At 29.7% G+C, this 13,830-nt stretch overlaps 1 protein-coding gene and 1 long non-coding RNA gene across 2 annotated transcripts; one reads left to right on the forward strand and one right to left on the reverse strand.

Annotated features, from left to right (window-relative positions):
* Positions 1-3,091: 3,091 nt before the first annotated feature.
* LOC145957566 (uncharacterized) lies at positions 3,092-5,845 on the reverse strand. Its single transcript, XR_014433596.1, has 2 exons — positions 5,704-5,845; positions 3,092-4,092 (listed from the first exon to the last, which is right to left on the reverse strand). It is a non-coding gene; the product is annotated as an uncharacterized LOC145957566 (long non-coding RNA).
* On the forward strand, positions 3,414-6,514 carry LOC109802155 (uncharacterized). Its single transcript, XM_020363388.3, has 2 exons — positions 3,414-3,908; positions 5,623-6,514. Exons 1-2 carry the CDS (start codon positions 3,414-3,416, stop codon positions 6,394-6,396), a joined length of 1,269 nt encoding a protein of 422 aa, XP_020218977.1. The 3' UTR covers positions 6,397-6,514.
* The last annotated feature ends 7,316 nt before the right edge of the window (positions 6,515-13,830 follow it).

Genomic DNA, 13,830 nt, shown 5'->3' on the forward strand with positions numbered 1-13,830 from the left:
ATTGGCTTAGAATAGCCAAGAGCTGAGAAGAAGCGAAATTTCCTTCCGAAACTCAACCCGAGAACCTCAATCTTCCAAAGCAAGCTTCCTGACCTAGAGTTTTTCTCTCTAAAACTTCTCTCTAAAACCTCTCTCTAAGTTCCCCTTTTTTTTCTCCTCAAATGCATGCATGTGGCCTATTTATAGAAGTCTAGAGTGGTCAGAACGGCTCGTTTTGGATCTGGAACGGCCCGTTCTACTCTCCTTCATCATGTCCCGTTCTTAAATCAGAACAACCCGTTCTGGAGTTGGAACGACCCGTTCTTAACTAGGATTTACAGGCTTATTTAGTAGTTTGGAACGGTCCGTTATAGTTTGGGAACGACCCGTTATGGGCTACTAAATCACCCTTGTTTTAGTAGTTTGAAATGACCCGTTCCAATTTTGGAACGCCCCGTTCCAGTCTACTAATTACGTTACAATAAAGATTTGTATTTAATATATAAAGATTGATTAAAATTTATAATTATATAGTAAATTTTTAAATTTACTGAATAATTTTTAAAATATTATATATTTTTAATTAAAATTTGTTAATATATTTATATTATATATATGATATATTTATATTTTTAAAATATATTAATATATATTAATTCATATTTAATATATTATTAGCTTATAGATAAATATTTAATAACATTATCAATACTAATTTATCAATAACATTATTAATATTAATAATTATTTAAATTTTATTTATTTAGTAATAGTAAATACATGTTTTCTATTCTAATAAAAACTATAATTTATATAATTCAAACAGCACAAAAATTATATAATTTTAAAATATTATAAAAAATAATAATATGTTAATATTATAATATTATTTATATTAATTTATGAATAATATTATTTGTAATATATATATATATATAGTGATACTAAATGTAAGTATTGGAAGTGTATATTTTATTACTTTAATTTATACATTAAAAAATATTTTGATTTAATCACTAGTGTCATCTCAATAAAAATTGTTAAATTTTTAATGAAAGACTAATGGAACAATAAAAATTTAATAATTGTAATACTTGATTACCACATCACAATTATCATATTTAAGAAATGAAAAATGTAGTTAAACTTATTTTTAATTAAATATAATTTATTTTAAAAAATGTTAAAATTTATTTTAATAATAAAGATGAAAATAATATATCTATGATTTTGTTGAATAACATGTATTTTGTAATGACCTGTCATGATCCTTACACTAAGTATACTAGTGAACTAAGAGAAGCTGGTAACTGGATAACAATATATATATATATATATATATATATATATATATTAAAGTAATAATAAACTACATTTCTATGTACAAAACATAAGGAATTAATGATTTAGAAAATAAGAAGAATCAAACAGAGAAATTTGGGAGAGAAAGGAGCTCAGAGACCCATAGTTCTTCTCTCTAAAACTTCACTCTAAAACTTTCTGAGGTTGAGCTTATGAGGCTCTGTTTCTCAGAGAAAGCCTTATATATTATTCTCTCTAGCATTGACTAAACTCTAAACCAACTTACTATGTTACATATTTCAATATATATTTTAAAAAAAATATCAATAATTAGAAATTACCTTATATAAAAATAAAATTATTTATTATAAATTTAAAATAATGTTGGATGAATTTTAATTATAGTATTATTTATATATTCATAATTTTTTATTATACATTTTAGTTATATAAAAATTAACATTTTCAGTGTATTGGACATAATAAAATATATAATTTAAAATATTTAATAAACCAAATATATTTTTTTATCTTATATGTCCATGTACAAGTTATTATATCAATATCGATAGTTCATTAATATAAGTAAATCTATAATCATATCCTTTAATTAAAATTTCACGTTTAAGTTTCGTTCAAATTTTGTGGGAATAAAAAAAAAATTATCAGGAAAAAAATTATTAAAAATGATTAAACACATTTTTTAATTAAGATTAGTTATTGAAAATTTTGGCATTTAATTATTTTGCATTAGTACCAAGTCACTGTTGCATAAATATCCCGACCAATCTAACCTAATAAAAAAAATAAATATAGGTGGAGTTGAATTTATGAGTTTTGATTGAGTTAAATCTGTAAGAGTTTGGTTAAATATCAAATCTGTAAGCTTCCTATGTATAATGAATTTGTAAACGCCCATACTAATATGATTATATATAATGAATTTTTAATACAATTTAATGGACTTTATAAAAAAAGTTTGATTATTCAAAAATATCAATGCAATAGAGTTGTGTTTGGACCACATTTTAAAAGTTTGATAGAATTCAAACTCTGCTGGTTTGGTTTATTATAGTTTACAACTTAATTAGAATTAAGTGATTTAAATATCAAAAAATCTGACCTCGACCTTTTTTTTATTATTATCATTTAGATTTTACACAAGACTTAATTCAACTTCTGATTCAGAATCTCCATGAATACGACAATTTATCCCTTATTTAGAAGGAAAGTAAGTAATATCTATTTACTTCCTCTTTCTTCTCACTTCAATGTCTTTTTTTTCTTATCTATCTTTTTATTTCTCATATTATTTCTCTGTATACGAATTTAATATAAAAAAAATAATGTTGAAAGGATGATCGATTTTGAAGAAAATTAATTTTCAATAAAATTGATAAATTTTCCTATTAATACATGATTAAAAAAAATATTATTTATCACATGATTCTCCTTTATTAATTTCATAATTTTCTATTATCTCCACTCTTATCTTTTCATTTCTCTTATCTTATCATTTATGACATGACTCCCTTCTATTAATTTCTCTCCCTCTCCAATACACTCCAAAAATAGTGTGTAAATTTAGAAGATATGAATGCCTAATTTTAGGCAACCACCTAAAATCTCCCCAAAACAGACCGGACTATTTTTATTTTATTTTATTTTTATCAATTTGTATATAAAAATTCACCTTACTTGACCCGACCCATCTTGCGCCGTGGTTTCATGACTCGTGCAACAGTTCAGCCCCCTTTTTAGAAAAATATATAAAAATAATAATTTGTTAGAAAAAAAAATGAAGAATAAATGAATGAAGGTGACGATACACGTTCTTAATTCAAACACGGCGTTACAGTTAGGTGTGTGTGTTGATGGGAAAACCCTGTGGGAACTTTTCAACATTCTGGTTTTGTAGGACATGCTAATGCTATTGCTACCTCGCAAACTTCTCCTCATACCCCCAACCATGCTCCTTCCATTTTCGCGTTAGTTGTGTTGTGTTGCATATCACGTGACATATCATCCTTAGGGAGAACCTGCAGAAAATTGTAAACAGAAATCACCTCAGGGTTTTGTGAAGAAAAAAAATAAAACAGTATTTTTTATTTTAATTGAGAAAGACGAGAGAGATGTTGAAGAGTCCCAGAAAGTTAGTTACGCCCTTTACTAAATGGGTTTCTGATAGTAGTAATTGGCGTCTAACTGGGTTGATAATCCCTCTGGTTTTGTTCCTCATTTTTTTCTCAATCCATTCATCCACCTTGAACGGTTTCGCAGCCTTTTACCCAGTTCAGCAGTTAATTTCGAACCTCCCTTTTCAGAAGGCCAAAAACGACGACGCTTGGAAGAATGAGGTGTTGCGGTCGCGAATTGCGGTGTGTTTGGTGGGTGGTGCTAGGAGGTTCGAACTCACCGGACCCTCCATAATAGACATGATACTCAAACAATACCCAAATTCGGATCTTTTTCTGCATAGCCCATTAGACTCAGATTCCTTCAAGTTCTCGCTCTTGAAGTCTGCCCCAAGGGTCGCCGCCGTTAAAATCTTCTACCCCAAACCGTTGCCGGAGAACGAGTCGTATGTCCGAGTCCTCACCGCACATAACTCGCCCAACGGAATCCAGGTAATTTCGCGCTTATTTTCTCTTTCTTTCTTTTTTATTCATTATTACTACTTTTTCCCCTTTTGGGATTCCTCAACAATACATACACCTTCAGAATCAGATTGTTAAACGCCTATTGCTTCTTTTGAAAATATAATCAACATGCTCCTGTTGCCGTATATCCAAGAACAATTTCTCTGAGAAACTAAAGATAAAAATAAAATAAAATAAAAAATGTTAGAAATTACAATTTAACACTTTTTTGGGATTTTTAATTTTTAAAATAATATTATTTCATGGGAGAATTTCAATGAGTTGCGCCATCACCCTCATTGTGCTGTGGAAAGATGTTTTCTTATCGGTATCAAATTCTTTTCTTTTTCACCTCCCATTCTAGATAAGTCCATAGGATGCTACCGTAAAAGAAAAGTAAAATTATATCAAATCTTTACTTCTACATTTCATCTTCCAAACCCACGTAATAGGTTGAGGTTGGTTAAAGTAAAAACTAGCTTGCTCATTTATGAGTGAGACAGAATATTTTAATAACGGTATTAAATATAGGAGGTTATTATCGTAGACACGTTTACGTTAGGGTTATGTATTCATGTGTATGTATATGTTAAAAGTATTTAACTTTTAAAAGGATACATTGTATGTATTTATTTACATTTATGTTAAAAGTTACTTTAGGCGTTTTTAGTTTTGTTATAAGTAACGTTCTTTTAAGAATTTATACACGTTATTCTTATTTTTTTTATAAAAAAATAATGTGTATAAATCCTTAAAAAATGTTACTTTATAAAGTTATATGTAATATAATAATATTGTATATATTATATTATATTATTATAATACTACACGTGAAATAAATTTAAACAGAAAAATATTTGAAAAGTCAATGTTTTACTTTATATAAAGTTATTATTAAATTAAGTTTGATAAAAATCCGTTTAGATACTTATTTAAAAGATTAATTTTTTTTTGAGGGGTATTTAAAAGATTAATAAGCAGTATATTTTCCATCTTTAGGATAAAAACAGATTAATAAAGTCTGCCTTTTCATATTGGAATACTTTTTCCTTTTTGGGTTGTATCCTGGTCAGTTTCAATGACACTTTTAATTCGTTGGCAAGCAAGAATTTTCTTTTGGAAAATTTTCTTCAACACAAAATTTGTATGATAAAAAAAATATCATTTAATTTTGTAATATATTTTTAAGATAAATATATGTCAAAAAGATAAAATGATAATAATAATAATAGTTATAATAATAATTATAATAATAATGTAAAAATAACTATGACATAAATTTTTAAATAAATTCAAATGATGGAAGGCTTTGGTTTTTATTGGGCAGCTAACAGTCAACATCTTTAATATTTTATAGTTAAAATAATTTCCAACTTGTTTTACTTTTTTTATTACTATTAAATATGTAAATAGTTGAAAAACTTTGGGGCATGTGTAGATTTTTGAAACCTTATTTAGGAGTTAGATTGAAAGTTAGGAGGCAGTTTAATTTTTGGTGGGGGTGTGAGGGCAAGGGCAAGGGCAAGGGCAAGGGCAAGGGCAAGGGCAAGGGAAGTTCCTTTGTGAATGATTTATGAACTTTTATTGTATTGCTTAAAGGCAGAAAGCTAAAGGCACCAACCAAAAGTTGCTTAGAATTGAAGTGTGACGCAGACGTAGAAAGTAAATGCTAATTATGAATGGATAAAATTTACGTTTGCAGGGACTTCTTCAGTACTTCAACCTAGTGGAGGGATGCTTAACGATGATAAAATCACACCAAGAGAAGAACAAGTTCACGTACGATTGGATAATCCGAACACGCGTAGACGGTTACTGGAACGCGCCGTTAGGCCCAGACAACTTCGTCCCAGGAAAGTACCTGGTCCCACCGGGCTCCTCGTACGGAGGACTTAACGACCGTCTAGGAATCGGCGACCTCAGAATCTCGACGGTGGCACTCTCGCGTCTCTCTCTCGTTCCGCACCTGGACTCCGCAGGCTACACTAACCTCAACTCCGAGGCAGCCTTCAAGGCCCAACTCACAATCCTAAACGTCACCCACGTCATGAAACGACTCCCCTTCTGCGTGGTTTCGGAGCGGAGGTACGACTTTCCGCCGTCGCGGTTCGGCGTGCCGGTGGCGGCGGTGTCGAGCCCGGGACCGCTGAGCGGGGCGAAGTGCAGGCCGTGCAAGGCGGCGTGCTCGGGGCTGTGCGTGGAGAACGTGATGGAGAACATGGAGAGGGAGTGGAGTTGGACGGATTGGGAGAAGGGTGCGCTTGAGCTTTGCGACGCTCACGGTGGGTGGGAGAAGGGTTGGGAGAAGATTTTTGACCGCGTGGCTGGGAACAAGTATGCCGCTGCTAGGAAGCGAATTGAGTCTATGAAAATGGGGGCTTGCCTTAGGGATTTGGTTCAGCTCAAGAAACGGAGCGCCCATTGGAGTGCGCCTCCCCTCGACCACATTTGTACATTGGCTATGACTAGCCCTTGACTGCCTTTTCTTTCTCTCTATCTTCTATCTTCTATCTTCTGTACCTAGTCTCCCCAACATACAGTACAGTCATCACACTGTTTTCTTAGGCAAAATATCAATTCTTTTTTTACATTTATTTTTGGAATTTAAATACATCAGTGGGTGCCAAAATTACTCCAATAAATTAATTTTATAAAATTAAATATTGACTAATTTTTAAATATTTAAAAATTTTAAAAAAATTAAAATTATATAATATTAAATATTTTTAAATATTCATAATTAAAAGATATAAGAGAGAGATATAAAAGATATATAGGTGAAATAAGAAAAAAAATATGAAGAAATTTAAATTTTTACTTTTTAAAATTCTACTATTTTAAGCGTATGTTTGCTTATACGTTGAGAACGTGAAAAATCACGTTCAACGTAGAAGCTATTAGTAATAGCTTCTACGTTGAACGTGATTTTTCACGTTTTCAACGTATAAGCAAACACACGTTAAAAGAATTTCATAAATATTTATATTTCAAATTCTTTGTCTAAATAAAATATTTCAATAAAAAGTATTTAAAATTTATAAAAAAAAATGTGCTTAGATTTTATTTTGTTGTGAGTTTAAACCAACTCATTCTAATTCTAATCCTCAGAGTAAAATTTCAAGATCTTAAATAATAGAAAAACATTTAAAGATACAATCTTTTTCCAAACTTTGAATGGCATTCAGATATGTCATTGAAACCTTAGTAATTGAGTTTAAAGATACAATCTTTTTCCAAACTTTGAATGGCATTCAGATATGTCATTGAAACCTTAGTAATTGAGGGAGTGAAAATAGGTAAACTTAATTAAGTTTTAATTTAAATAAAGATGGTTCATTTTCACATTTGTGATCTTAATACATTGCTTTTTTACCTGACAAGTGCTTCTTAAGGCTTGATTTAATCTTTTCTTCTTTTTTGTTTACAACTTCAAACTGCAAACCTATTCAAAAGATTATCTTAGTACTATATATCAAAAGAAAACTTATTTTGTAACAAGATTTTAGACCAACAAATCAACTGTGAAGCAAACAAAAAAAAGACTAACAAATCAACTTCTAATTAACTAGTCTAATTAGACTAAGCATTTTGAACGTGCATAATTAATTTCTGAATTGAAACAAGTGCTTCTTACTTTTATTTCAACATTTGAAATGAATTTACGAAGAGAAACGTGAATCTTCAATGTAAACTCAAACACAAGTTCAATATGAATATTAAATATTGAATTCTGAAACGCGATATATATAATTAATAAATATAAATATGATGTATTTTAATTCAATCTGTAACATATTTTATAATTTTTTTTCTTAATATTTGAGCTTCCCTATCAATGTAACTGCATATTTATTCATCGATTCATCCTTTATCCAATTTTTCATATTTATCATCAAATAATATTGAAAAATAAAAAAAGGAACAAGATATCAGACAGAACTGATTCTGATATTTTCGTGAGTCCAGGATAATGCGATAGATAAAAACCTCTTGCATATAAATATTTTTAAATTTATATATATTATATATATAAAAAAATAAATAAACATGTAATTTTAATAAAAAATGATACATTTTTTAACATGATGTAAACAAAATTTTAATAAATCTTTTAAAATATGTATTAACTTTTTTTTTTTCCAACAAACTTTTAAGCTATCTTTTATTATCAACGAATTATATTCTCTAAAATTATTGCAATGTCTATCACTTATAGAACGAAACATAATTTATTAGTATATAAAAAGTGTAATCCTCTTTTAAGTTTTATCTTTTATATAGAAAAAAAAATGCATTAGATGACAAATTTAAAAAATGATGAAAGTTTCTTTAATGATTTAGAAAAAACTAAATGTTTTGTCTGTTAACAATTTAGAATTTGTAGTAAATTAATTAAAAATTTAACAAGAGGAAAAAAAACCTAAAAACCTAACATTAAAAAAGTAGTTCCATTTTTTTTTTATAAAAATTAGAACTGTATTTTTATTTTTCAATCCCGTCAAAAATGGGCTTTGCAAAATTGCCTCTTTTTTTCAACTTTTTGGATCAGCCTTGATCAGATACATATAACAATGGTATATATATTTTCATCCTATGATAAGTACATCTTTTTTTTTAAAAAAAAAATCTTAAAATATATTTAATTTTTTATTTTTAGGTATCTAATATTCAATTCAGTATTTTTTTTTATTTTTTACATACATCTTTCTCTTTCTTTGTTAGACTCATGATATATATATATATATATATATATATATATATATATATATATATATATATATTAAGTATATCTCTTTTTCTTTTTTAAATAAAAATAAATTCTTAAAATATTATGAACGTAAAAAAAAAATAAGGAGAAAATTATAAATTGCACAATAAAAGAGTAACATTAAAAAAAATACATGATAAAAAAAATTAAAGATATTTAAAAAAAAGAAAAGAAAAAAAGATGTACTTATAATAATAATAATAAAAATAAAAAAAAGGAAGAGGAGAAGTGGTGCATCATATCCTCCTATGAGAAAGAAAGCAATTTGATATCTTGAAACCTTTTGTTTTTTTTTTTTTTTCTCTTCTTCGCCAAAAAGCGGAGACCATCATTAGAGTGTAGCCATTGTCTTACTGAAATTAGCATGCACGTACAAACTGCAAAAGCAGTTGGGTCTCCCCCTAGCCGTCAAAGTGGGTCGGGACCCGTGGGCCATCTCGGCCCACCTTGAAAATGGGCCGGGCCAAAAAAAATTAAAATTTTATAATAAGTGGGTATATTTCAACCCGGCTTACTTTGACCCGGCCCATCTGGGCTAAACCCGTGGTGGGCCGGGTAGCCCACCAACCTACCATTTTTTTTTGCAATAAAAATTTAAGTATGATTTTTAGTTAATTTTGTATGATGGGATATTGAAAATTTTTATTTTAGACTTTTATCATGATTTGTATTTTATTTTGTATGATGAATTATGACTTATGACTATTAATGATGTTAATTTTATGACTATTATGTTAATTTATAATTAATTTTAAATTTTAAATTTTGTTGATAATTTTTTTTTAATTTTGGTGGGCTGATGGGCTGGCCCGTATAACCCACCAACCCGTGGTGGGCCGGGTTGGACCAATTTTTTTATAGAAAATCATAAGTGGACCGGGTTGGGTTGGCTCGTTTTTAAAGTGGGTCAAGGTGAGCCGGCCCACATGGGCTGGATTGGCCCGTTTTGACAGCTCTACCCCCTATTACGATATGAAACTGCTATAGTACTCATGAAAATTAAAAAAATTTAGTATATCATATTATGTGAATAAATAAATTTTAAAAAATAAATTTAAAATAACATAAATTTTAGATTAAAAATTTATATAAAATAAATCAATCAAAAATACTAATTTAAAAAAAATAATCAAAAGGTCAATTTTTATAATAAATTTTATTTATATTTGATCAAATTAAAAAATTAAAAACAAAAAATTATAATAATATTATAAAAATATTAAAATAAAAAATAAATAATATAACTGAAAAACTAATTTATACTATAAATTTTAAAAAATTATCACCAAAAAAAATTAAAACATATTAACAAAATATTAATATTAAACTTTTTAATTATAATAGATGTTATATTAAGATATAAATTAAAAAATATAAAAATAATATAAAAATATAAATAAATTATTAAAAATATTAAATTAAAATAAAAATAAAATAAGTAATTATAAAATAAAAATAAAAATAAAATGACTGTTCTGGTATTCCAGGATACAGTAGACTTTCTCTTCGCATATTCTATTTCATCACTTGTTTTTTTTTTCTCATACAGCCACGTGTAAGGGGCCCACTTTCCGTTCCTTGATTCATGGAAAGTGCTGACCACTAGGGATGGCAACGGGACGGGGCGGGTACGGGTTTCAATGATACCCGTCCCCGTTCCCGCGAGTCAAACTCATCCCCGGCCCCGTACTCGTACCCGTCGGGTATGTGATTTTCATCCCCATCCCCGTCCCCATCAGGTATCGAGTATACCCGTACCCGTATCCGTATCCTTCAAAAAATTTATTTTTTATTTTTATTTTTAAATATAATATTTTTAAATTATTTTTTTAATTATATTATAATTATAATTAGGTTATTTTTGTATGTCATATTATAATAAATAATCATACATAAAAAAATATTAAAATTCTTTAATATAATTAAATTAAAAGTGAGTATTAAATTAAAATGGGAATGGGAACGGATTCGGGTACGAGTACGGGGCAGGTAAGTACATACTCATACCCGTACCCGTACCCGATTTAATATATCAGATTTTACTCATACCCGTACCCGTACCCGATCAAACCGAATATTCCCCGTCAAAGTCGGGACGGGTTCAGGTATTACCAGTGATTACGTGTATATTTGTCATCCTACTGACCACCTTATTTCACATTACCAACAAGTGGTTGCGTGGTTTTGAATCCCTAATTAATATAGGTGATTCGGAGTTTCAATCTTAACTAGTGTCTATGAAAGAATAAAAATGGTTGGAAGGACAACGAAACCAACCAACAATATTTTCAAGGAGATTAACGGTGAAATACCCAACTTTGTCGTACAAAAAGAGACAGACACAACTGCGGAAACTCACACCCCTCAAAGACCCTCACGTGATTCCATGCTTCTAGCATCATCAAAGTTTGTTAATGGAACAGAGTCAAGCAGTGCATGATGCCTGCATGCCCCACTCATTATATCATACCTCCTTTTCCTCAAATTAAACTCAGAACTTTATGCACATGATGGCTGACCAACCTCATCCGTTCAAACAGATATTCAATCCCGAAATCATTGCACTCCAAATCCCTGTCATTTGCCACCGCCACCCAAGAAAAGAAGAAGATGAACAAGTCTTGTTACAGAGGAATTGTGGTGGTGCAGTTCTTGGTGATTGGAGGATCAATTTGTTGGGGAATATGTCAGACGATGTTATCACTACATTAACTAAAAATAAAATCTTAATAGTCTATATAAGTAGAAAGTGATTTATCCCTTGTAAACTTATTTTATTAGAATAATTTAAACTCTTAGTTTACTTTCTTAAGAGGTACTAGCAAGACAACCTGAAAAAATAAATATAGTATGATTTAAACCCACGAGCCCAATCTCGTGTACGTGAGCCCCACTAGCTCTTAGTTGTCTCTTTAAAAGTGTAAGATGACCCACACACACTTTAGTATATAAACACTTATGTTTTATTAGTTTCAAGCACTATGAGACTTATTTCTTTTGAAATGCTTCATGCATATATACAACAATTTCCACATATTTCAAAAGAATAAAATATTTTATTTTATAAACGAAAGAAGAGAGATAAAGAAAGAAAGAAACTAGGTTCTTATATAGATTGTAATACTTCGGACTTGGTGTAACAAGTTATATGAATCAGTCCTAGACTAATAAGACTTGAAATACAATGAGATTGGTATAGCAAGTTATATGAACAAAAAATACTTGACATATATTAGCAGTTTACCAATCACATTATATCCCCAGAATCCTCGTTGTTATCGATATTTTGTGCTACTTGGTCATGTGTCTACCTAGTATTAATGAATGCTCTAAAGATCTCACTAGAATCTCATGCAAGCAACCCCACTTTACACTTATATAAGTGATTTCATCAAGTGCATGCCACAAATCATACACCATCCATAAGGGATTTGAAAATCATTTAAAGTTTTATAATGTGTCAAGCTTTCTCATTTAAAGTTTAAGTATAAAACTTATTCTCTCGTTAATGCAGTTCTCAAACTTTTTCACATCATATGAAGAGAGAATAAGCTTTAAAAATCAATTTTAGTGCTAGCAGAACTAACAAGTGACTTGTTCTACCTATGTAAACCTTATTCATAAAATCTTCAACCACAAGGTTGAGTTACCATCATTTGTTTGTTTTCAATTGGCTTGAGTCTCATTCCTCTTGATGTTTCAAAAATCATTTTTCTTCCTGTGTTTTGTCAAATGATCAACTATAAGTTTTCTTCTAACATCACATAATTGATGAAAATCGTTCCATCTTTTAGCAGTTGCTTTATCATATTATGTTTCAATTGTATATGTCTAATTTTCTCATTGTATGATTTATTTTTAGCTATAGTTATTGTCGATGTTGTTACAATATTTTGACACTAATCATGGGGTTGGTTTCATTCCTAGAGGAATTTTTGTCAAGAAATTTTTTAACCACTCAGCCTTAGTACCAGTTGTCTCTAGAACTACAAACTCTAACTCCATAGTTGATCTAACAATAATAAAGTGCCTAACCTATCTCCTTGCAACCATTATACAACTCAAAGTGACATCATGCATATCAATAATGAGATTTCTTAAAATGTAGTGAGAAGTCTAATTAAGTGGCTCAATCCTATCAAACCAACTTAATAATGCAAACTTTTTGGGTTTGGTAGATCAACAACAAATGTAGATATCAAGCCCACAACACATCATGATTTATTGGATTTGACTACTTAAACTAGGAAAGTCTAATATTCTTATTAGGGATAGAACAACTTAAGTGTGAGCCTACTACAACCTTAACATGTATAACTAAGCCTATATGAAATTAGTCCGTCAAGTACTCTCCAAATATTGCTCCCTTTTCTTACTTAGAGATTTTGGCCTTCGACCTTGTATCTTACTCGGTTGGCCACTTCTTAACCAATATGGCTCAACTTTGCCCTCATACGATATCAACCAAGGATTTAAAGGAGACTTAACACTCCGTTTTGAGACATAACTATACTTAAGAAAGGTTTTTCAATAATTGGGCTTTAAAAGCACCACAACATCATATCCTCACAATGAGATATTTATCTTTTAAAAGAACATACTTCCTCTAGTCTTGAGTCAATCAACACAACACAACTACTATAACGACCCGCCTGGTCAATACACACAACACAACACACCAGAATACTACACAGAAACGAACAAGTATATACATTTAGGATCTAGAATATATATATATATATATATATATATATATATATATATATATATATATATACAAGGTCCAAATCTGTCTAGAATCAAAGTGTACAAAATACATCCAGCAAATGCTAACTAAGTAGCTAAATACATCAAAAGAATAAAACTCCATCTGCTAGCTGCAAACTCTCCTCAGCAAACACCAACCTAACCCTGCCCTGCTCCCATACATAGTATGATCATCGCAGTTCAAACCACATGGAAACAACAAAGGGTAAGCTAGTGAAAGAAACAACATACACATATAAATATATGAATAATAAATAGCTACAACTATCAGCACATCAATCATCTTAACAACATCAGCTTAATATATATAACAGCACACATTTCACATCATTCAGCAATGACAGCAGAATGCAGCAGTACACAACGGTAAACAGC

Source organism: Cajanus cajan, chromosome 4 (genome assembly GCF_000230855.2).
Source record: "Cajanus cajan strain Asha chromosome 4, NIPB_CcT2T_4, whole genome shotgun sequence".
Taxonomy (NCBI): Eukaryota; Viridiplantae; Streptophyta; class Magnoliopsida; order Fabales; family Fabaceae; genus Cajanus; species Cajanus cajan.